General features: G+C 38.2%; 1 protein-coding gene across 2 annotated transcripts in view; it reads left to right on the top strand.

Moving 5' to 3' along the window:
- Positions 1-18,837, top strand: part of PREX2 (phosphatidylinositol-3,4,5-trisphosphate dependent Rac exchange factor 2) — a 171,308-nt gene that overhangs the window by 125,708 nt on the left and 26,763 nt on the right. For both annotated transcript variants that reach the window (XM_048286773.1, XM_048286774.1), the window contains exons 36-38: positions 2,181-2,295; positions 16,434-16,500; positions 18,522-18,712. In XM_048286773.1, the coding sequence (XP_048142730.1) occupies positions 2,181-2,295; positions 16,434-16,500; positions 18,522-18,712 (373 nt within the window). The remainder of the gene's footprint in view (positions 1-2,180; positions 2,296-16,433; positions 16,501-18,521; positions 18,713-18,837) is intronic.

An 18,837-nucleotide genomic window follows, 5' to 3' on the forward strand; every position in this document is an offset into this window, starting at 1 on the left:
TGCATTCAAAAGGAAGCTGGTTTGCAGGACTGTGGCTGAGGATGTTAAGATACTGCTATTGGCATTTAGATTTCTCTATCTCCGACATTAGGCTTAAGATCTCGGCCATGAATTTAATGACACTATTTAAAATTAAAATTCTATTTTTTAAAAATTGCTACTTAGTATCTTAATTATGTATGTTTTAAAATTTTTTTTAGTTTTTCATAGAGTCTTAGAATAATTCCAATTGGGGGGGACCTCAGGAGATCTCTATTCCAACTTCCCACTCCTAGCAGCATCATCTGTGACATGAAATCAGGTTGCTTGGGTGTCTAAAAAGTAGGACCTTGCAAGCACCCAGGGACAGAAACTGTGCAACCTCTTGGGTAGCCTATTACTCTGTTTAACTGCCCTAAAGGTGAAAAAGGAAAAAGTTTTTCTTTCTGTTGAGATGAAACGTGTCTTGTTTCAATTTATGTTGGTAGTCTTGTTATGCCAGCTTGTACTGTTGTGAAGAGCCTGGCTCTTTATGTGGCCCTGCACTTGGGTGTATCCACTGCTTGTCCCAGTTTGGTATTAGCTGAAAACCTGTCTTACCTCCTGCATATTAGTGATAAACACACTGAACAGTAGAGATACCTGTGATGCTCTGCTTGTAGTGGGCCCCTGGGCAAACCATGTCCATTAGCTACTACCATTTGAGTCTACCCTCTCTTCCAGGTTGCTTTCCCAATCAGTTATTCTATGTCTTCAGACCATAATATCCTATCTTGGATCAAAGAATACCATAGAAGACATGTTTGTAAGGAAAGCTTCCTTACAAAAGAACTTTCTAATATATTGGGTAGAAAAATGTTAAACCCTTCAGACAGGGACAAAGCACACAGCATGCGAGTCCCTGCCTGCACCTGTGAGCATGGCCCCACAGAGGCAGAACTGCGTGCTCCTCCCAGTCCTCACAGATGACCGAGTTTCCTGGTTGGATACTCTAATTGGATAAAACCAACTTCATGCCAGCAGAATAAACAGTAGGGATTATCAATTCTGTTTGTGTTAACATGCTGTTGTGAATGGAGTTCAGTGGATATTTTTGTCTGAGCTTTCTCGTGTGACTTAGAACCAAAGAAGAATTAATTCTGACTGTTGAAACTTAATATTTTTCACAGAAGTACAAACTGTGAAAGCACAGAAGGGGAGTGCAATTTGCATGTTCTTTCACAATGAATGAATTATTTATTAACTGGTCATATTAAGCAGTACAAGCAGAATTAATATTCTGTGTGCAGCTGAAGCTGTAAGGTGGCAGCATGTTTCCATGAAAACTCTGCTTATGGCTTGCATTTTCTGATGGGGTGATGAATTATTAGAATGTGTTTGGATTACTAAAGTGGCAGTGTTCCTAATTGTAAAGTCTTTCTTGCTTCTCCACAAAAAATCTTATTTCACCAAAAATTGGGGTTTATGTTATAATGTGGTTGACCTCTTAATGTGAAGATCTTTATATTTCCAGTCCAAATTTTCATAAGAATCCCTTAAGTTTTTGTTTGGTTTCTGAGTTCTTGTAGCAATATTCATCCTTGGTTTGGTGAAATGAATACAGCAAAGGTGGACACACCACAGACAAGTATTTGACTTCACTTACCTGATCCTTGAAAAGGAACTTCTAGGTCATTTTCAGAGATCCAGTGAAATTTGCTTTACTTGATGTAGAAGAAGGTACTCACATTATCAGTGGGTATAACTAGAGGAACCTCTAAGTAAGGTGCTCCACATCTCCCAAAATGAGGCTTCTTGAAAAGTTATTAGGTCTCCCTCTGTGAAAGTAGCTGTTACATTGATCCTTTATTTCCTCTACCCCAGCTCATTCTACTGTTTTCTTCCAGGATATATCAGAATTAAAACCCACATTTGCATTCACAAGGCAGGAATACTTTAATTAGAGAAAAGGAACTCACATTAGTTCTCTCCTTTATATTTTCCACAGGGCAAGAAATAAAATTTTTCTTGTAAATGAAATCTTAAAGAGAGATCTGTACGAATTTGATGACATATGGAAACAGCTCAGCAATTCACAGTAGGGTCACGGCCCCAAGGTTAAAGAGTAATTCACTTGTGTGTGAACAAAACTACAAAGAAGGCAATTACTAAATGTTTAATACTGATCTTTCTCTTTTCCGTTCTCCTTTCTCTTTTCACAGCATTGGAGAGCATGGAAGGATATTATTACAGAGACAGTGTCTCAGTGGAAGAATTTCAAGCTCAGATTAATGCTGCCTCACTAGAAAAGGTCAAGCAGTATAACCAGAAACTACGGTGGGTAATAAACCAACATTCCTGAAATTAGCTTACCAAGTTCTGCTTTTCAATTCAGTTTCTGTGACACATCTTTAAACTGAAATGTGTTATATGGTGGTTTGATTTTGGTTCATGATTGAATAAGGTCCAAGATTCATAATTCTGACTTTTCTGATTTCTAAACTGTTAAGTTACTTTTTAGGAAATTGTTTTCTCCTGAAAGCTTTAGCTGTAATTGCCTCCAGGTTGTTGTACTAACGCATAGAAAAAAGGGAATCTCTACTTGATCACAGGAGGAGCATCAGAATTGCTACACATTATGATCTGATTTTACAGACCATATTTACCTAATTTCTACAGAATAGAACTTGAAAAATAATGTTCTTTTCCAGCTCTTTCACCCCACACCCCACCATACTAATGGGAATACAAACATATTTGGATACCTGCATCAGCATTGGCTATGGATTACAGAGTGCATACTTGCCAGTATATGTAGAAATTACGCAGCTGTGTATTTTGTTAAATATTTCATTAAGGAGTTGCACATAAAGACAGAATTTCTATTACACAAAATAATCTATTAGTTATGAAGTAAAGTAAGGAAAATGGGTACATAGATCACTCTTGTGTCTTACTGTGTCTGTGAAAAACACCTGTTTGAGTATTCTTACTTGCCACGTGAGTTGAAGAGTGCAAAGGACTGTGGTAAAATCACATGTATTCACTTCTAAAATTCTTTAATCAGATGGAAATGCTATCATTTCACTAGAAGGATTAGGCAGTTTATAAAAGCAGCAGAGAACAGGAGTTAAAAAAACTCAAGGACAGTGGAACAGGAGTTAAGAAAACTCAAGGAAAGTGGGGAAGGGGGAAGAAGATAAATGAGGGTCTTACTGCAATTCCTTCACCTGTTGGTCCTCTTTCTGGAAGATTTTCTTCATGGATCTTGCAAAACTATTTCTCTAATTTGTTATTTAAGGAGTGGGATTTCTATATTCTGTTTTAATCTAAGTATTGCTATAGCAAAAGTGATTTTAAAGCCAATTTTATTAAGTGAATATGATATATTTAATTTTTTTGTGTGACATCTCAGTGCGCTTGTATGTCAATGACAAATGTATTTATTTAGTCTGTTTTCCACCTTCTTACATTTGCACTTCTTACTTGGGGAAAAAAGTGCCTCCTGAGTATTTATGTGACAAGGCTTATGTTGTAAATCAGTTTTACAGGGAACTTTGGTCATGCCAGTATTTGGCCTAGATGAAGTCAGGTAATGTCAGAAAGAGATTCTATCAGTTAGACCAGGCAAGACTTTTTGTGTTGTTTTTTTCCTATGAATAGGACCAATTTAACCTCCCATGAAAATCCTTAAAATAAATTCTTCCTGACTCTATGCTCTAGTGTTCCTTGATCTTGCTTACCTCATGTGTTAGGTCCTCCATTCATTCTGTAGCTATAATGAGGGGCATTCCTCTTTACAGTGTTGTGACTCACAGCTCTGTTGAGTTGCTAAGCTCCAGCCTAGTTTTGCAAGAAGTTACTATGAAAAAGTTATCATTAACAAAAACTACCATGGGTATCTCTGGCAAGTCAGAAGAACAGGAAAAATTCTATTGTTTTTTTCAGCTCTCTAATGTCTGACTAGAACATTCAGTAATTTATTTGTTTGCTTTCTGGTGAACTTTCCCCATTTCTTAAGTGCAGCAAAAACAGCTTCAGGAAATAACTGGCAAAATGTGAAGGGGAAAAACAGAAAAGCAGATGCTTCATTCTTGTTCTGCTGTTTGCTAGCCTGTGTAGGTGTTTGGCCAGGAGTATCTAATGAAGTAACTACAGCAGCAAAAGATACTAACATTTGGGTAATTGCTCTAAAGAAGAACAAAAAAATTATATGAATATTCCCTGGAAACATACTCAAGTGCAATATTACTAAAATGCTTCACGTGGAAGAAATCCTCTGTGCAGCACCTCTTAATCAGTAATAAAAAAAGTCATTTGAGACAAAACCCCTAAGCCATTCTTTCTCCATAGAAAAGGGACATGTTCCTTGCTTGTGAGATTACCATCTGATGACCATTTTATAATCTCTCCATCACAACAGCAGCCAAAAACAAATAGGATCAGCAGCTATGGAAAAAATAGTGAGAGAAGAGGATGGGGACTATGGGAATGAAGTGACACTTCAGCCCAAAGCATCCATTGATGAAAACTCAGGAAACAATTTCATCTTCTCTCACTCCTGATGCATTGAGTTAATAATGCTCCTATAATAATGTGAAATAGAAGAGACCCCTTGGTTGTGTATGGTCCCATTTACAAACAGAGTTGTTGGCCTAGCTTGGTGTGTACCCAAGCAGAAGAGTAAATTAAAAAAATGAGTACTACCTTTGCTCAGCTACCTCTTAATTTCTTGTAATAAAGTCTTGTTAAAGTTTGAGTACATATAATATTTTTGGGTGGCGAATCTCATCCTGATGTGTGGTTTAAAAGAATTAATTTGCAGACTATTTATTTGAATGAATTAGAAGATATATTAGGAAATTTTTTGTGGATTTCAGGAAGGATAGCTATAAGTCAAGAAGATGTACCTTTGCTTTTATTGCAGACCTTGAACCTTTGATTTTATTGCAGAGGTCATTCATAATTACGGAACTCTGACCAGCTTTTCCACAGTATCAGAACTGATGCAATAAATCCAGGTGCAAAACTGTCCTTGAGACTGATTTCAGCATCATAAGATCTTCTGTCATTCATGGTTCTTGCTTTGGGGCTTTTGCAAATACTATCTCAGCTATGAAATAGTCATTGATAAAATTATCATTTTTATGAGAATGCATGAAAGTTGAAAATTGGTTATAGAATTTCATGCTTATGTGGAATGGAGGAAATGTCCCTCCATCCTCTGTAATGGACTTAACCCTAGCTATTTGAATCTTATTAGTAATGTAAGGGAACTTTTATTCTAAGATCAGCTCAAGTTGAGTTCTACAATTCCTGAGGCAACATCATTTACAACAGCAGTATGTAGGAAGTGAATTATTGAAATAAAGATGTTATTTAAAGAAAACCAACAAAAAAACCAATACGTAGTTTATGAAATTTCTGAATCTGCTGAGAAATTTTCAGCATCTAACCCACAAATATTCTTAATCATGCTGGATTTTTTTTTGAATTGCACTTACATTTATAGTTCACCAATTCTGTTTCTGTGATGCTGATAAGGAAAATAAAGTTATGTTCAAATTCTGTTTGAGAACTGAGCTGGTGCTAGTAGTTGCTAGCAATGTAAATTGAACCTGATCAAATTGTTTGCTAATGAGAAACATTCAGTACATCCAAGTGAAAGTAATTAGGTCAGCAGAGATTTTCAAAATCTTTATTACTATGTGTTTGATAGCTCAGCAGTTGTCTTCTAATTTAGAAGTGGACTAAAAAGAACCTATGTATTTGACCTCTATGGAGGTTAGTGTTAAGTGAGCCCTTTCTGCATTCTCATTCCTCCTCCCACTTGTCCTTATCTTCCTCCTTTGGTACCCCTTGACTTTCAACCAGGCTTTTTTCATCCTGAACCAGTGCTTTTGCTGTTACAGATACCAGACATTATTTTGTTTCAACAGTGCAGGGCACAATGGTGTTCAAATCCATAACTACTACAAATGATGATAGTAATAACAAAATCTCAAATGCCCTGTATTTACTCAGACTGTTTGGGTGATTTAAGTACTATCTTCAAAGTCTTGAGTCATGTAATTGTAAAAACATGAGGGTAAACTTAAAGCAGTAATGCTTGGAAATTGCAATTTAAGAATTATTTATTTAAAATACATTCTGTCCTTTGAATATGGTCTTTATAGGTGGTAAAGGTCTATTTCCTGCAGTAAGGTTCAATATGCTAGCTATTACTCTATTGCATAGAAATAAATCTTATGGTCCTTGCTGTGATGGTCAGATTGGTTGTGATGCAAGCCTGCTGGAAGCTGGGACAGACCCTGACAGACAGGTTAGCTGCATGGCCACAACTCAGCCAATCTTTGGACTGAACAGTGACTTCAAAGTAAAATATTTAGTTGGATACAAGAACAGTTTTTATCCTCACAGAAGTAGGATTCGGGGTTAGCTTCCTGCAAAAAGTAAGCCATTCTTAAAAATGGGCTTTTAGCGTAGGAATGAAAATTTCTGTAATGTTTGTCCAAGTCATCAGAGGTTTGGACTTGCTGGCCCAGGATGGGACTTGGAGTGTGCAATAGGAAGCTTTCTCTTTCAGGCTTCCTGTTATTTAACACTTTATCAGATTAACTTTTTTTTTTTTTTTTTTTTTTTTTTTTTTCCCTGGTGCTGGTGGGGGTGTTTTTTTTTTTTGTAGTGTGAATTCTCGTTCTGGGTAAAAGCTGTGTCCCTCCTATGACATTCTGTTAAAATGCAGTTTTCTACAGGTGCTTCTGGGTAGCTGCTTAATCAGAAAAGTTCAGGCACATCTGTGCTTTAAGAGGTTTTTTCCTGGATGTGTCTGGGCATATAAGGGATGTATCACATAGGCAGAGAGGATGTTCAGGGCACAGGTCATTCAGCAGGGTGCAGGGCTGCGGCTGTACCAAGCCTGCTTCCAGCTTCTGTGTGTCTGCAGTGTGCTTTGCTTTCATTGTTGACTGCAAGAGCAAACTGTGGTGGTCTATAGGTGCTGAAAACTGCACATCAATATACGTGCTTGGATTCCAAAACTGTCTGAGCAGATAATATTTAGCTAATAAGAAATTAGAGAAATCAATGGCTTTTAGATACGTGAGCATTTTTAATGCTTCTGCAGAAAGCTGTGCTTGCATTTAGACATCTAAACACCTTTAAAATTTGTTTTCTGATGTTATGGTGTCTAGGACTGGGAATGTACAGAGGAAATGAGAAAAATAATAGATGAAGATGAGGTCAGGAGAGCTCTGCTTTTCCATTAATTTTCTCTTATCCTCAGCATGGCACTTTCTTGTGACACCCCTGATTATGTGATGACCCAGTTCTTTCCTCCAAAGATAGGATCATGCTGTGGGAAAGACAGCTGAGGGTTGCTGTACGTCCCCATAACTGGTGTGGGTGCTAATTACCACTGTGTTGTAATTAACTCGCCTGTACATCAATAGAGAATGAAAGTCTGGAAAAAATGTTCCTTCCTTCCTGCCTACCATTCTGTGTGATTTGGAACTATTCTTTGAAGTCAGCTGTGTCCAGGGTTATTGGCAGCTACTTCTGTAGCCTGTTGTACAGCTATAATAGAAGAAAAATTAAAGCAAGCAGTAAAGGGGGAAAAAATTGTGGATTTTTTTGAGTTTTCTTGGGTTTTTGTTGGCTTTTTCTCCCTATGTTGTTGCTTTATTGGATATCATTTTAGGAGGTAAATGCAAGTCTGTTATGCTAAGGAAGCAATTATAATCAGTGAATCTAATGACAAATGATTTAGCTAACTACCCTCATTATATTGAACATCTGATTACACTGAACGTAATATTTGTCATTTTAAAGAGTTTCATTTACAATGTAACTTCAAACAATTTCTCTGTCTGAAGCCTCCTGTATTTATTTTATGTCATAAGTAGTCCTCCACAGAGCAATGGCATATTTAATTAAATTCTTTATTCAGGGATGTTACAATTCATGAGATTTTCGTGTTGTTGGGTTTTCTTGTTTCTTTTAATTTTCAGAAAGATAAGAAAACTATTTCTGCCCCTAGAACATGCAAACATGTAAGAAAATCTTTCTGAGGAATGTAACATCTTTTTTATTTATACACGCACATATACACGCACAACAGCCTCTCAAGCTGCAGGCTTCTTGGCAGGATGAGGTTTGCTGTATCCTGTATAATTTAGTCAAGGCAGAAAATAGATGTGATGGCACTCATGGCTTCAGGCTGAACTAAAATTCTCTTACAGTTACTTTGCTATAAATGAGTTACAATGACATAAAGGACCTATCCACTTAAAGGTAGTTAATTACTATGAAAGAAAGAACTGGTTTGTCTCGGAAACAACATGATAAAGCCTCAAGGCAATACCTGCATTAGCAAAAAGACCAGGTTGTATATCAATTCCTGTAGTAAATACATTAAAATCCACCTTAAATCTGACAGATTCCTTGCCCCACTGTTTCCAGTGGAAAGCTTTTCCAAAGCAAATGCTCATGTGGTCAAGAAGTTTATTTTGTTTGTCCATGTGCCACTCTTGTCCTGTGATGAGTCTTTCCTTCATGTCTGCTCACTTCAGTGAGCATTAATGAGCAACTAATAGTTTTTGTCATTGCCATCAAATTCAGAAAAGTGATGTGAGGAGAGTTATGGGTTTCAGGGAGTGATTCTGTGATAAGATTTTCTTTTTGTTACAGTGAGATATTTCTAAATCAGGTGGAAAAACTGTTTTCCTGTATTCGGTACTGCCTATTTGATACACAGGTTTGTGTTCAAAACAGCAGCACTAAAGCTGGACTGCAATACTACATAGACAGATTTATCATGTATTTTGTATGACTATAAACATTGGAAACCTAATGACTCTTAGATTTTTAAGATGTGGTTCCAAATGTCTAGAAATTTGTGGCATAACTCTCTCTAAATGCAGAGCTTTTATGAAGGAGAAATTGAAAATCAGGCATTCACTCTGAAGGATATCACAAGGAAATAATAGCTAAGTTTTTCTCCTGATGAACTTAGTGAAAATTATTTTAGATAGAACAGAAATTAAGATTCATTGCATCTAAGTGAAGCAAGACCAGAGAGAGAATAGAGAGATCCTGGGAAAGGTAAATTAAATTTGTCTGGTTGGTCTAAAAGATATTACCAGATGGCTGAAATTTAGCTTTGGGATTTTTTTCCTTTTTCAGTGCTGCACTCATTCTGCAAATGTAAATTAATTGTTTCTTTAGACTTGTTGACAGAGTGTGATCAGTATTTGTTATCAGTAGTGTTCTGTAATTTAAAATCATGTGTCTTGGTAGATTATATGTACTGACTCTTTGCTCACTGAGGTGGACATCAGGTCCATCCTGCTTTCTTTATCCTCTGCAAGCACAGAGAATGTGTATCTGCAGTTATCAAAGGTGGAGCCTTTTCTTTCACTCCTGGTCCCTGATAGGAATCCAGCCCAAGCCTGCAGTAGTCAAAAGCCTAACCACATGATTAGTATTTGGCATGTTGTCCCTTTCAAAGTGTATTCCATGTCTGGAATATCAGGAGCTAAAAAGGAGACATCCACTGTATGAAAGAGAAATGTAGAAGAGATTACATAGCATCATTTGGTTCAGTATGGATTTGGCTGCTTGGATAATGATGGAAGAAGCAGAAGGGGCTGCTGTAACTGGTCTGCGGTCAAAGAACTTCCTTTTCACATCACAAATAGGATGGTTTCAAGCACTCTTGGACATAGGTAGAGATGCTAGAGACTAAATTCTGGATAACAGGTTGCATGTGAAAAGTGGGCAGTGTTACATAGAGCAAATTGGATCTTTTTTTCCTGTTTTTTTTTGTCATCCATGACATTCTGTCTTCACATTTCTATTCTCACATTTATTTAATCCCCTCCTTTGATGTTTATAAAGGTTTAGGAGTAGGGCTGTGAAAGGCCTGCTTTGATAGCAGGACTGTTGCTTTGCAAGCATCCTCCTCTGCACCTCAGATACTTGTACTCATTCTAGTGCCAATTGCTCAGCATATCTCTGTAGGCTGAAGAGACTTTAAATTGATGGGAGACCAGTAATTTAGCCAGATGCTGCAGTCTTGCAAGAAAATGAGGAGCAGTATGAAGACTTCTCCCCTTAGTTCAAGAGTCTAGTTTCTTGGGAATTTGGTTTTCAAGAGCTGAAAATCTGTGTCCCTGCTATACTTCGTCTACTCCACTAAAGCAGGCAGTTGCCAAGGAAGTCCTTAAGTTTCATTTCTTGAAGTTTTCTTAACACCACTCCCCACTTGTAAGTATTTAAAAGCATTATTAAACCTGATAATTTTTCTCTCTACGTATTTTTCTTGTCTCACCATATAGTCACATCCTCTTTACCAAAAGGGGCACTATTTCCCATAGTAGAGGGGAATAATAGTTGTCCTGGTTCTGGCCAGGACATGATTAATTTTTGCAGTAGCCAGGAGGGACATGGCTCATAGAAGGAGATTATTCTATACCACCTCACATCATTACTGGGGGCAGGGGAAAGGAATCTCTTCCGAGGAGAAGTGGTGGAGTAAATGTGGCGCTGGTCCTGAGCCAGAGGGAGCAGTCAGGGGGGCATGGCTGCAGTCAGATTGTGGACTCCACAGAGAGCATTTTTGTGTGGGAATCACCTTCTCTTTTGTACACTTTTACCATTAATATTGTTGCTCTTATTGTTTGTTTTCTTGTCCCATTGCTGTTTCTAGTAAATTGTTCTTATTTCAATCTGTGATCTTTACCTTTTGTGCCTCCAATTCTCCTCTCCAGCCTGCTGCAGGGGAAGGGGGAGCAAGCAATGGTACATAGCTTGGACTGGTTTCAGAGGGAAGACTAAATTGGAGAATACCATTCCTAAACCATAGCTTCAGTAGAGACTGACAAAAGCTGGTTTGTCACTTTGTGCTGTGGGTAAGCCAGGAGTCATATGATTATTTAGGTTTGGAAAAGACCTTTAAGATTGAGTTCAACTGTTAACCCAGCACTGCCAAGTCCACGACTAAATCATGCCCTGAGTCCCATATCTACACATGACCTGAATACCTCAGGGATAGTGACTCAACCATATCTCTGGGCAACCTTTTGCAGTGCTTGACAGCCCTTTCAGTACAGCAGCTTCTCCTAATAGCCAGTCTAATCCTCTCCTGGCACAGCTTGAGGCCATCTCCTCTTGTTCTTTCATTTGTTACGTGGGAGAAGAGGCCAACCCCCACCTCATTACAACAACAAGAATGATAAGGTCTCCCCTGAGCCTCCTTTTCTTAAGGCTAAGCAACCCCAGCTCCCTCAGCTGCTCCTTCTAAGACTTGTGCTCTAGGCCTTTCTCCATCTTCATTGCCCTTCTCTGGACACACTGCAGCACCTCAGGGTCTTCCTTGTAGTGAGGGGCCCAAAACTGAGCATAGGATTTGAGGTGTGGCCTCATGAGTGCTGAGTACAAGGGTGTTAAGACAAAGGGTAGGGCTTACTGAGTTGCTTAGACATGAAATGTAAGTTACACATGATTAGAGTCACATGGTATTAAAGTTTTCCATTCTCCATTTCAGTTTGCATAATAGTTGTGAAAGGTGAAAATATTACTGTATGTGCTCTTTGAGAATTTAAAATCATGGTACTGTCAGGAAGCTTTTCAGTTGTTATAATTAAATGTTTCTGTAACTACTAAGGATGCTGGTGACACTGTACACAGGATGGTATTACTGACAGATGCTAGGAGACATGATTGAAAATTGCTGAGTCTCAGCATGGGTTGAGAAGGTAATTATACTTGGTGATTTATCATTTATTGAGGTTTGCCATTTAGCAGAAAGAATGCATGAAACAATTTGTTATAACAGAAAATGGATACATTTACTACAGAAAAAATTGAATTTTTACATATGTTATGTGTACATAAATGCATTTACAAATGTATGTGTATAAATATATATACACACACATATATGTAACAAGAATGTTATACACACTCTGACCTGTATAGTTAAAAACTAGAGGGCAGAACACAGAATTGTTATTAAAGAAATACAAAAATATGCATGCACATGGATGCAAAACCAGAGAGATACTGTTTATCTGTGTCATAAATATGTACCGTTTGGTTAGAGCTGAAGAAAATAATTAGGGACTCCAACACCTCCCTACTCCACTCCTCTGTTCTGATGTGAACAGGTTCTCAGGTTGCTGACTGTACTTTTCTACAAGGTCATGAATATCTTGTAACTGAGGGATAAAAAATCTACTAGAATTAAGATCCATTTCCATCCTTCTGTTGAGGACAGTATGAATTAATTTATGTTTGCCACAGTGATGTGGAAATAAAATACTAAATTCTTCTGTTCTACAACACTAGAGCAAAACCTTTATAGAGAAGAACCATCAACTTGGTGGTATTTAATGCCACAACCCAGTTACCTCTGCCTCTTCAATTATTTCTTTACTACCCTTGTATTTTGAAGAAAAGATTCACAATACCTAGGATAACCCTACGTGCTTACTGGCACAAGAAATTGAGAATAAGACTAAACATTTGAATTTGCTTGAATCATCTATCTCTTCAAAGTTATTCAGGAATGTGTGTCTGAAACCTTCTTAGGGCTCTATTTACAAAATTTCAACTTTTCAGGACTTTATACATGTCTGTGTCAGTTTTGGAGGGTACCCTGTAAAATGCTTCACTAAGAAAACATAAGTACTTCTGCATATCTTTTGTACTTAAGTTCTGGGAAGACATCTGGGGAAAGCATTTATCCTGTGAGAGACTTTTCTTTTTGAACTCTTAAGATGTTTGTTACCTTATCCCAGCATTAGTTTTCCCTGAGATACTTGTCCCCATTATTTGGCATTGCTGCATAGGGGATATCTTACAAAAGTCGAACACAGCAATAATCCCCAGTAGATTCATTGTGTATTGGATTATCTACCTTTTTTTTTCTTTTAAAGAAAGGCTTTTCTGCTAGATCTTAGAGAAATTGCAAAGCTTTAAAAGCTAAACTAACATCACATTTGGAGACAAAGAACTATGATTTCATTCTGGTTCATTTCAAATGGATTAGAAATTTTTTTCCAAATTGGGCACCATGCCAAGATTGCCATTAACTTTTCCCATAAAATATGATTAAGGACCTTAACAAGCATTTAGTAATTAAGTGAAGTGCTTTGGAAATTTATATGCTGTCCACAGGTTGTCATGTACTGTAAAACACTGAAGACAGTTTTTATGAAAAGCAATAAAAATAAAGCACTTGAGAAACATCTGGGAGTGTTATCTGATGGGGAAGGAATAGTTTCACTTGTAACAGGATATTTTGATACTTAAAACGAATGTTATATATAGTTGATTTTCTGTTTGTTTTTTTTAGGTTAATGAATAATTGGCTGAATTGATGGAGTAATTTGTATAATCGTATATCCCATTGTAGTGTCCATATTGCTTCATTTTATACCCTGAGTTAATTATTTTCCATGTACTCCATTAATTAGTGTACTGTTCTATATTTGGATTCTGGTTTCATTTAATGCATCTGAATTTTCTGGAATAACAGTCCAAAGAGATGGGATTGCTGAACAGTCTCTGAATGAAGGAGATTTTCCTATTGTATGGCAGGAAAAAGCAGTATAGGCTTTCAGTCTGATAATGTTCAGTGGAAAGCAGGGTGAGGCTGTTTTTTAGCTTTGCTAACAAAGAGAAAAGGTTGGTCTGTTGCTGCTGAGGTAGCTTTTATGTGCTGTGGCCACTCAAAGTGATTTATGAGTAATTTTCTCTACAAACCTCTTTTCCTTTCAACAGTGTCCAGCTTCCTTTGACACAGAGTACAATGTGGATCATGCAACAGGTTTAATGGAATAACAGAACTAGATTAACTTTGCTGTGCTTTCTGAGGGAGTTAATTCAAACCTTAAATTTGGAAGTTGTTTTTCAAAACTACAAACTACTGGAAGCAAAGTCTACTAGCATAAAAGGTGGATGGATTTTTTAATCAACTCAATTATTCCAGATTATTGAAGAGTAACAGGTATTCAGATCTGCAGTCTGCACTCCTGTCCACCAAATGTACAACAATGTAACTTCTCTCCTAGATAAAACCATAAAATAAGAGGGGGAGTGATTTTTAACCTTGTGTGCTACATGAATCAGTGCTTTAATGACTGGAGGATCCAGCTGATCCTCTTGTTTGAGAGTTAGGATGCAAGGATGCAATTTTTTTGAGTGGGTTTTTTTTTTTCCATATTTTAAAGCAACTGAAATTTGGTTACCAAACTCCATAGTTCCAGCCTGAGTTGTGGCTCAGTTTTGACCTTTAGTCAGGTCTATGCCTTGAGCACACACAGTGGAGCTAGATCACAGTGATACCTTGAGGTTGTCACTGGTGAATCTCTCTCTTTTTCCTATATATGTTCCATAATTCAGTGGGGTTTCTCTTGTTTTGTTTCATTTAAATGTTGCCCAGAGTTGCTGCCGTGGTAGCTGTTGCCTGGTTCTGACTGGTAGGTAGGGAGGCCTGTCAAATGTTTCTATTTTCAGCTGCCACAGGAAGTTTTAGGAGCTTTACAACCAGCAGAATGAGTTTTGTGATCAGAGAAATATGGAATGGTTTGGGTTAGACAGGACCTTTACAGATCATCTGGTCCAACTTCACTGCTGTGGGCCGGGACAGGCTTCTTTAAAGTGTTGGTGCAGAGGCAATAAAACCTGTGATCTTATCACAAAGATATATGTAGGATATTTCCTCTGCCTATGAGATGTTTATGCTCCTCTGCAGTGAGCAGTTAAGTTACTTATAAGTTGAAAAGTTAAAACAAAAATTCCTCTAGGGTTCCTGAGTTGAAGAGGACAGGAGAGAAGAGCCCCATGCTTCCTGTGTGCTCTTTGCTGAAGCTCTTCCTTTTTTGGTGTAGAGGAAGTAGAAGGGTGTTTTGTTATAGGGTAGAAAAATATCAGCCTCCTTTGTGCCACACAGAAATTCATCAACTTTGCATTTGAAGACAGCATATGTTGCACTTGTCCATTTTATATAAACTTTTTCTGGGACTGTTCATTGTTAAGTGAAAGGTTGTAGCAGGAACTGTGAGAATATGGGTTGATACACAGTAGATAAACCTCATACAGTTAAGTATGCTTTCTCCATCACTTTTGTGTTCTGCAGGTAAATGAGTTTTCTTTGGTTTTTCCTGTCATGCGCTAATTCATTTTCAAAGTATCTTGGGGTGACCTTATGATGTGTATCCCATATCGCTGCCTATGCCCAGAAATTAATTTTTGTGCCTTTCTATGCCTCTAAACTGAGCCTGAGAGGGGGAAGGAAAAAACTGAGCAAAACTTTTTCAAAGCAGTTTGCAGCTTGTTCAAGGTCACACAGAGATAGCGACTTTTTTTTTTTCCATCTGCAGCAGGGGAGGGAGGAGGCACCCGGCTTGCTGGGTTTTTTTCAGTCAGCTTTTGGCCAGTAGTTCTGTTTCTTTTTCTCCAGAGAGAGACTGAGAGTTGAATTTTTTTTCTTCCCTGGAATTTCGGATTTTCTCCTTTTTCCACTGGACTGCTACAATATTAGAACACATCAGGAGGACTTTCCACCGGGCACAGAGGGCCTGGCCCTGGGCCAAGCCCCAGCTCCGAGGAGACCAAAGGGAGGGCTCTGACATTTTCCCAGGTTTTTTCTCCACAGCGAGAGATTTTATTATTCAGCTTTATTTTCCTTTTCCCGTGTGTTTGTTAAATAAATAGTTTTATCTCCTTCACTTTCCTTCGAGGAAAATTTATTTTTTCCCAAACCTGGTGGGGGAGGGGTGCCTTCCCTCAGAGGATATATTTCTAAATTTGGCCAAACCAGAACACAAAGAAGTATGGAAATTGGAAAGAAAGGCAGGGTTTTTTTTATTTGTACATGTGTGCATGTCTGCACACATTGCAAGTGCCATTTTGCTGGTATGATGTATATGTGTCCCTTGTAAGGTTTTTGGTTTTTTGTTTCTTTTTATATTGTGAACATGTACATGTTTCCTCTTTCAGTACTGTGTTTCATGTTGAGGATTGTGTTCTTATGTTACTGCACTTCTATACAGCAAATATAAAAAAACTTGTAGTGTGTGAAGCTCAGGCACTGTTTGTGCCAGTTTTCCCAAAGTCATTCTTAAAATCTATACAGTTGCCACAGATGTTTTCATGGGTATCTTTGCTGAAAATCACTTTCAGATCCCATTTTTTTCTGATAACTAGACTTTCAAATTTTGCACTGGGGCAAAATTTTGTCAAAGGGCAGAGGGACAGTTTTTGTCTCCAGAACAAAAAATTTTCCCTATTACTTTAAAAGAAGGAGTGACAGTGCCTGTTTATTATTGTATTACTCCTTGACCCTCTCTTACCATAAGGTAAAGAAAACTCCAACCTTCAGATGGTGTCTAAGAATAGTCACTTGTAGAAATTTTTTTCAGGAGTTGAAACAATTAGTTTTTGCCTTACTTATCTGTTTGTTCTTTCAGGGCATTCTACCTGGACAAGTCAAACTTGCCTCCAAATTCAACATCTAAAGCAGCTTATATAGATAAGGTAAATAAAAATGTTAAGTGCCTAATTAAATTCTGCGTGTTACACACTGTGTTACTGAGGCTTTCTTTATTCTATCAAAAATTGAATTATTTAAATCCAGGGGGTGAGGGGCAGGAAAAGGAGAAGCTCTCTTGCAGCATTTTGTCCTGCCTGTGTTTTTGGGGTAGGTGGTGCCATGTGGTTCTGTATTAAAAGGTGTGGCAGGAGGGTATCTGTGTTTGAGAAGAGGAATCATTACTTTCCTTTTTCAGTGTACTTTCAGAGCAATGCAACTGCTCTAGGAGCATGTGGGGTAGGATGGGGGAGGACAGGTGCAGGCAGAAATTCTTTGTTCTGAAAGCTGGAAGCGCTTTTCCAAATTAAATACTCCTTCAGCATCCTGCTCAGAAGGCTTTCTTCTGAATCTTCTCATTTAGCCTTTCTTCAAATGCTTTCATCTGTCTTTAAACCTCTGTGGCTGAAAGATCCCAGGGGCTATGAAAATTCATTTAATGCTCTCTTCTCCTGTTGGAGAGTTAATTCCTATATTGCAGCCTAGTAGGGGGAATAAAGAAGTTCCTGGGGTCTTGCCTACAAAAGTGATTGAGCTACTGTGGCTTGAGAAATAACTGCTCATCAGCTGAGCCCAATGACAGACTAAAATTTTACATCAGTATCATCCAGCACTGGTGTTAACAGACTGATTAGTTCCTGTTTCTTGGATCCATGCAGGACTGCACAGGAAGGAAGAAGGACGTTTGCCACTCCTTCCCTAGGGTGTCAGCAACCTGCCTAGCAGTCACAGGTGCAGCAGGGGATGTTTAGCTGTGAGGGAAGTGCTTGTTATCCCTAAACCTGTTCCCTATTTATTTAAGCAAAAAGTTCAAGGGCAAGAGAAAAGCATCTTCTAATCCACATCTGACCAAGGGATGCTAGGTTAAGCCAATGCATTTATTTTGCAACTGGAGCAAGCCAAGAGTGAGTGCATCATCCATTTTTGGCTGCACCTTTCACTTTATTGTCCATAGCTCTGCATTAGTAGATGACACCAGCTAAAATCAATTTAGACGGATGCAAGTTAAACCAGTAGGACTTAAACCAAGTTAAATCTGTTTGTACCCCAGTTTAGATATGCTGGTTTTTATAGCTGATTTACTTGATCTCTATGCTTTTCAAGTGAAGTAACTATCACAGGAGCAAGTGAGGCTGCCATTTCTCTAACTAGTTAAAATTGTCTTTAGGGAATTAATCTGTCTTTCAAAAGATTAATTCTTTGAGTAGCATGGGGGTTTGTTGGAATCTTTAAGTGTTTCTGGAATAAAGAGAAGTGGGAATTTGGAGTTATGTGATCTGCAAGTTTGGATTGTGAACACCTCATTTACGCAAAGCACCCTGATATACTGGTTTTCATTGCTAGACCACTTTTGAAGGCTCCTCTTCTGACTCAAGCTTTGCACTTGAAAGCTGCCTTCTTTACTTCATTCATTCTTAGTACAGTAATGCTGGGGTTCTTTTAAGTCTTGCTACAAAGTTAACTGTTCTTGCTTTGCAGTATGGTTTTGTCATATCTGTTAATTTTTATTTTTTGATGTTGTTAGTGAGTATTAGGAACTAGACATTTGATAAATAAAGGACAGTGTTGTCATAACTGTAAGCTGATTTTCTCAGCAAGTCAATTAATGAGTCTTGGTATCTTCCTGTATATGTGTACGGTTGTAGGTTGCCTATTTATGGCTTCCCTTCTTTTCCCAGTCCATTAACGGATACAGCACTCGTGGGTCAATCGAGTCTATTGAAGTGAAAAACACTACTGTAGGCAGGACTGGGAATGGAATCGTCAGTGATGGGAGGAACTGAAAAGCAATGTGGTCATAGGTTGTGTAACAGAAGACTCTGTATTTTGTATTTATGTCATGGAGTTTGGCTTTGGCTTTCTCAGCTAGACCCAGTGTTCTACCTGTATCTGTGATGACCTTCTCTGTTAGAGTATCTCATGTGCTTTCAGGAGCAAATATTTAAATCTCTCTCTCCCTCTTTTGCAGCTGATGAGGCCTCTCAATTGCTTGGATGAACTTTACCGACTCATAGGGTCCTTTATCCGATCCAAGCGCACGGCTGCCTGTGCGTACACCGCATGCAGCGCTTCCGGAGTGGGATTGCTCTCGGTGTCATCTGAACTCTGTAGCAGGCTTGGAGCTTGTCACATCATTATGTGCAACAGCGGAGTTCACCGGTAGGACCATTTTTTTTCCTCCTTTTGTTGCAGTCAGTCATTCCATCATTGCAGGTTGGAGACTGCCGCTCTTTTAGAGATGGAGCTTATACTAAATATCTAATATCTTACACAAAATAGCAAAC

The sequence above is a fragment of the Corvus hawaiiensis genome, chromosome 26 (assembly GCF_020740725.1).
Source record: "Corvus hawaiiensis isolate bCorHaw1 chromosome 26, bCorHaw1.pri.cur, whole genome shotgun sequence".
In the NCBI taxonomy this organism is placed as follows: Eukaryota; Metazoa; Chordata; class Aves; order Passeriformes; family Corvidae; genus Corvus; species Corvus hawaiiensis.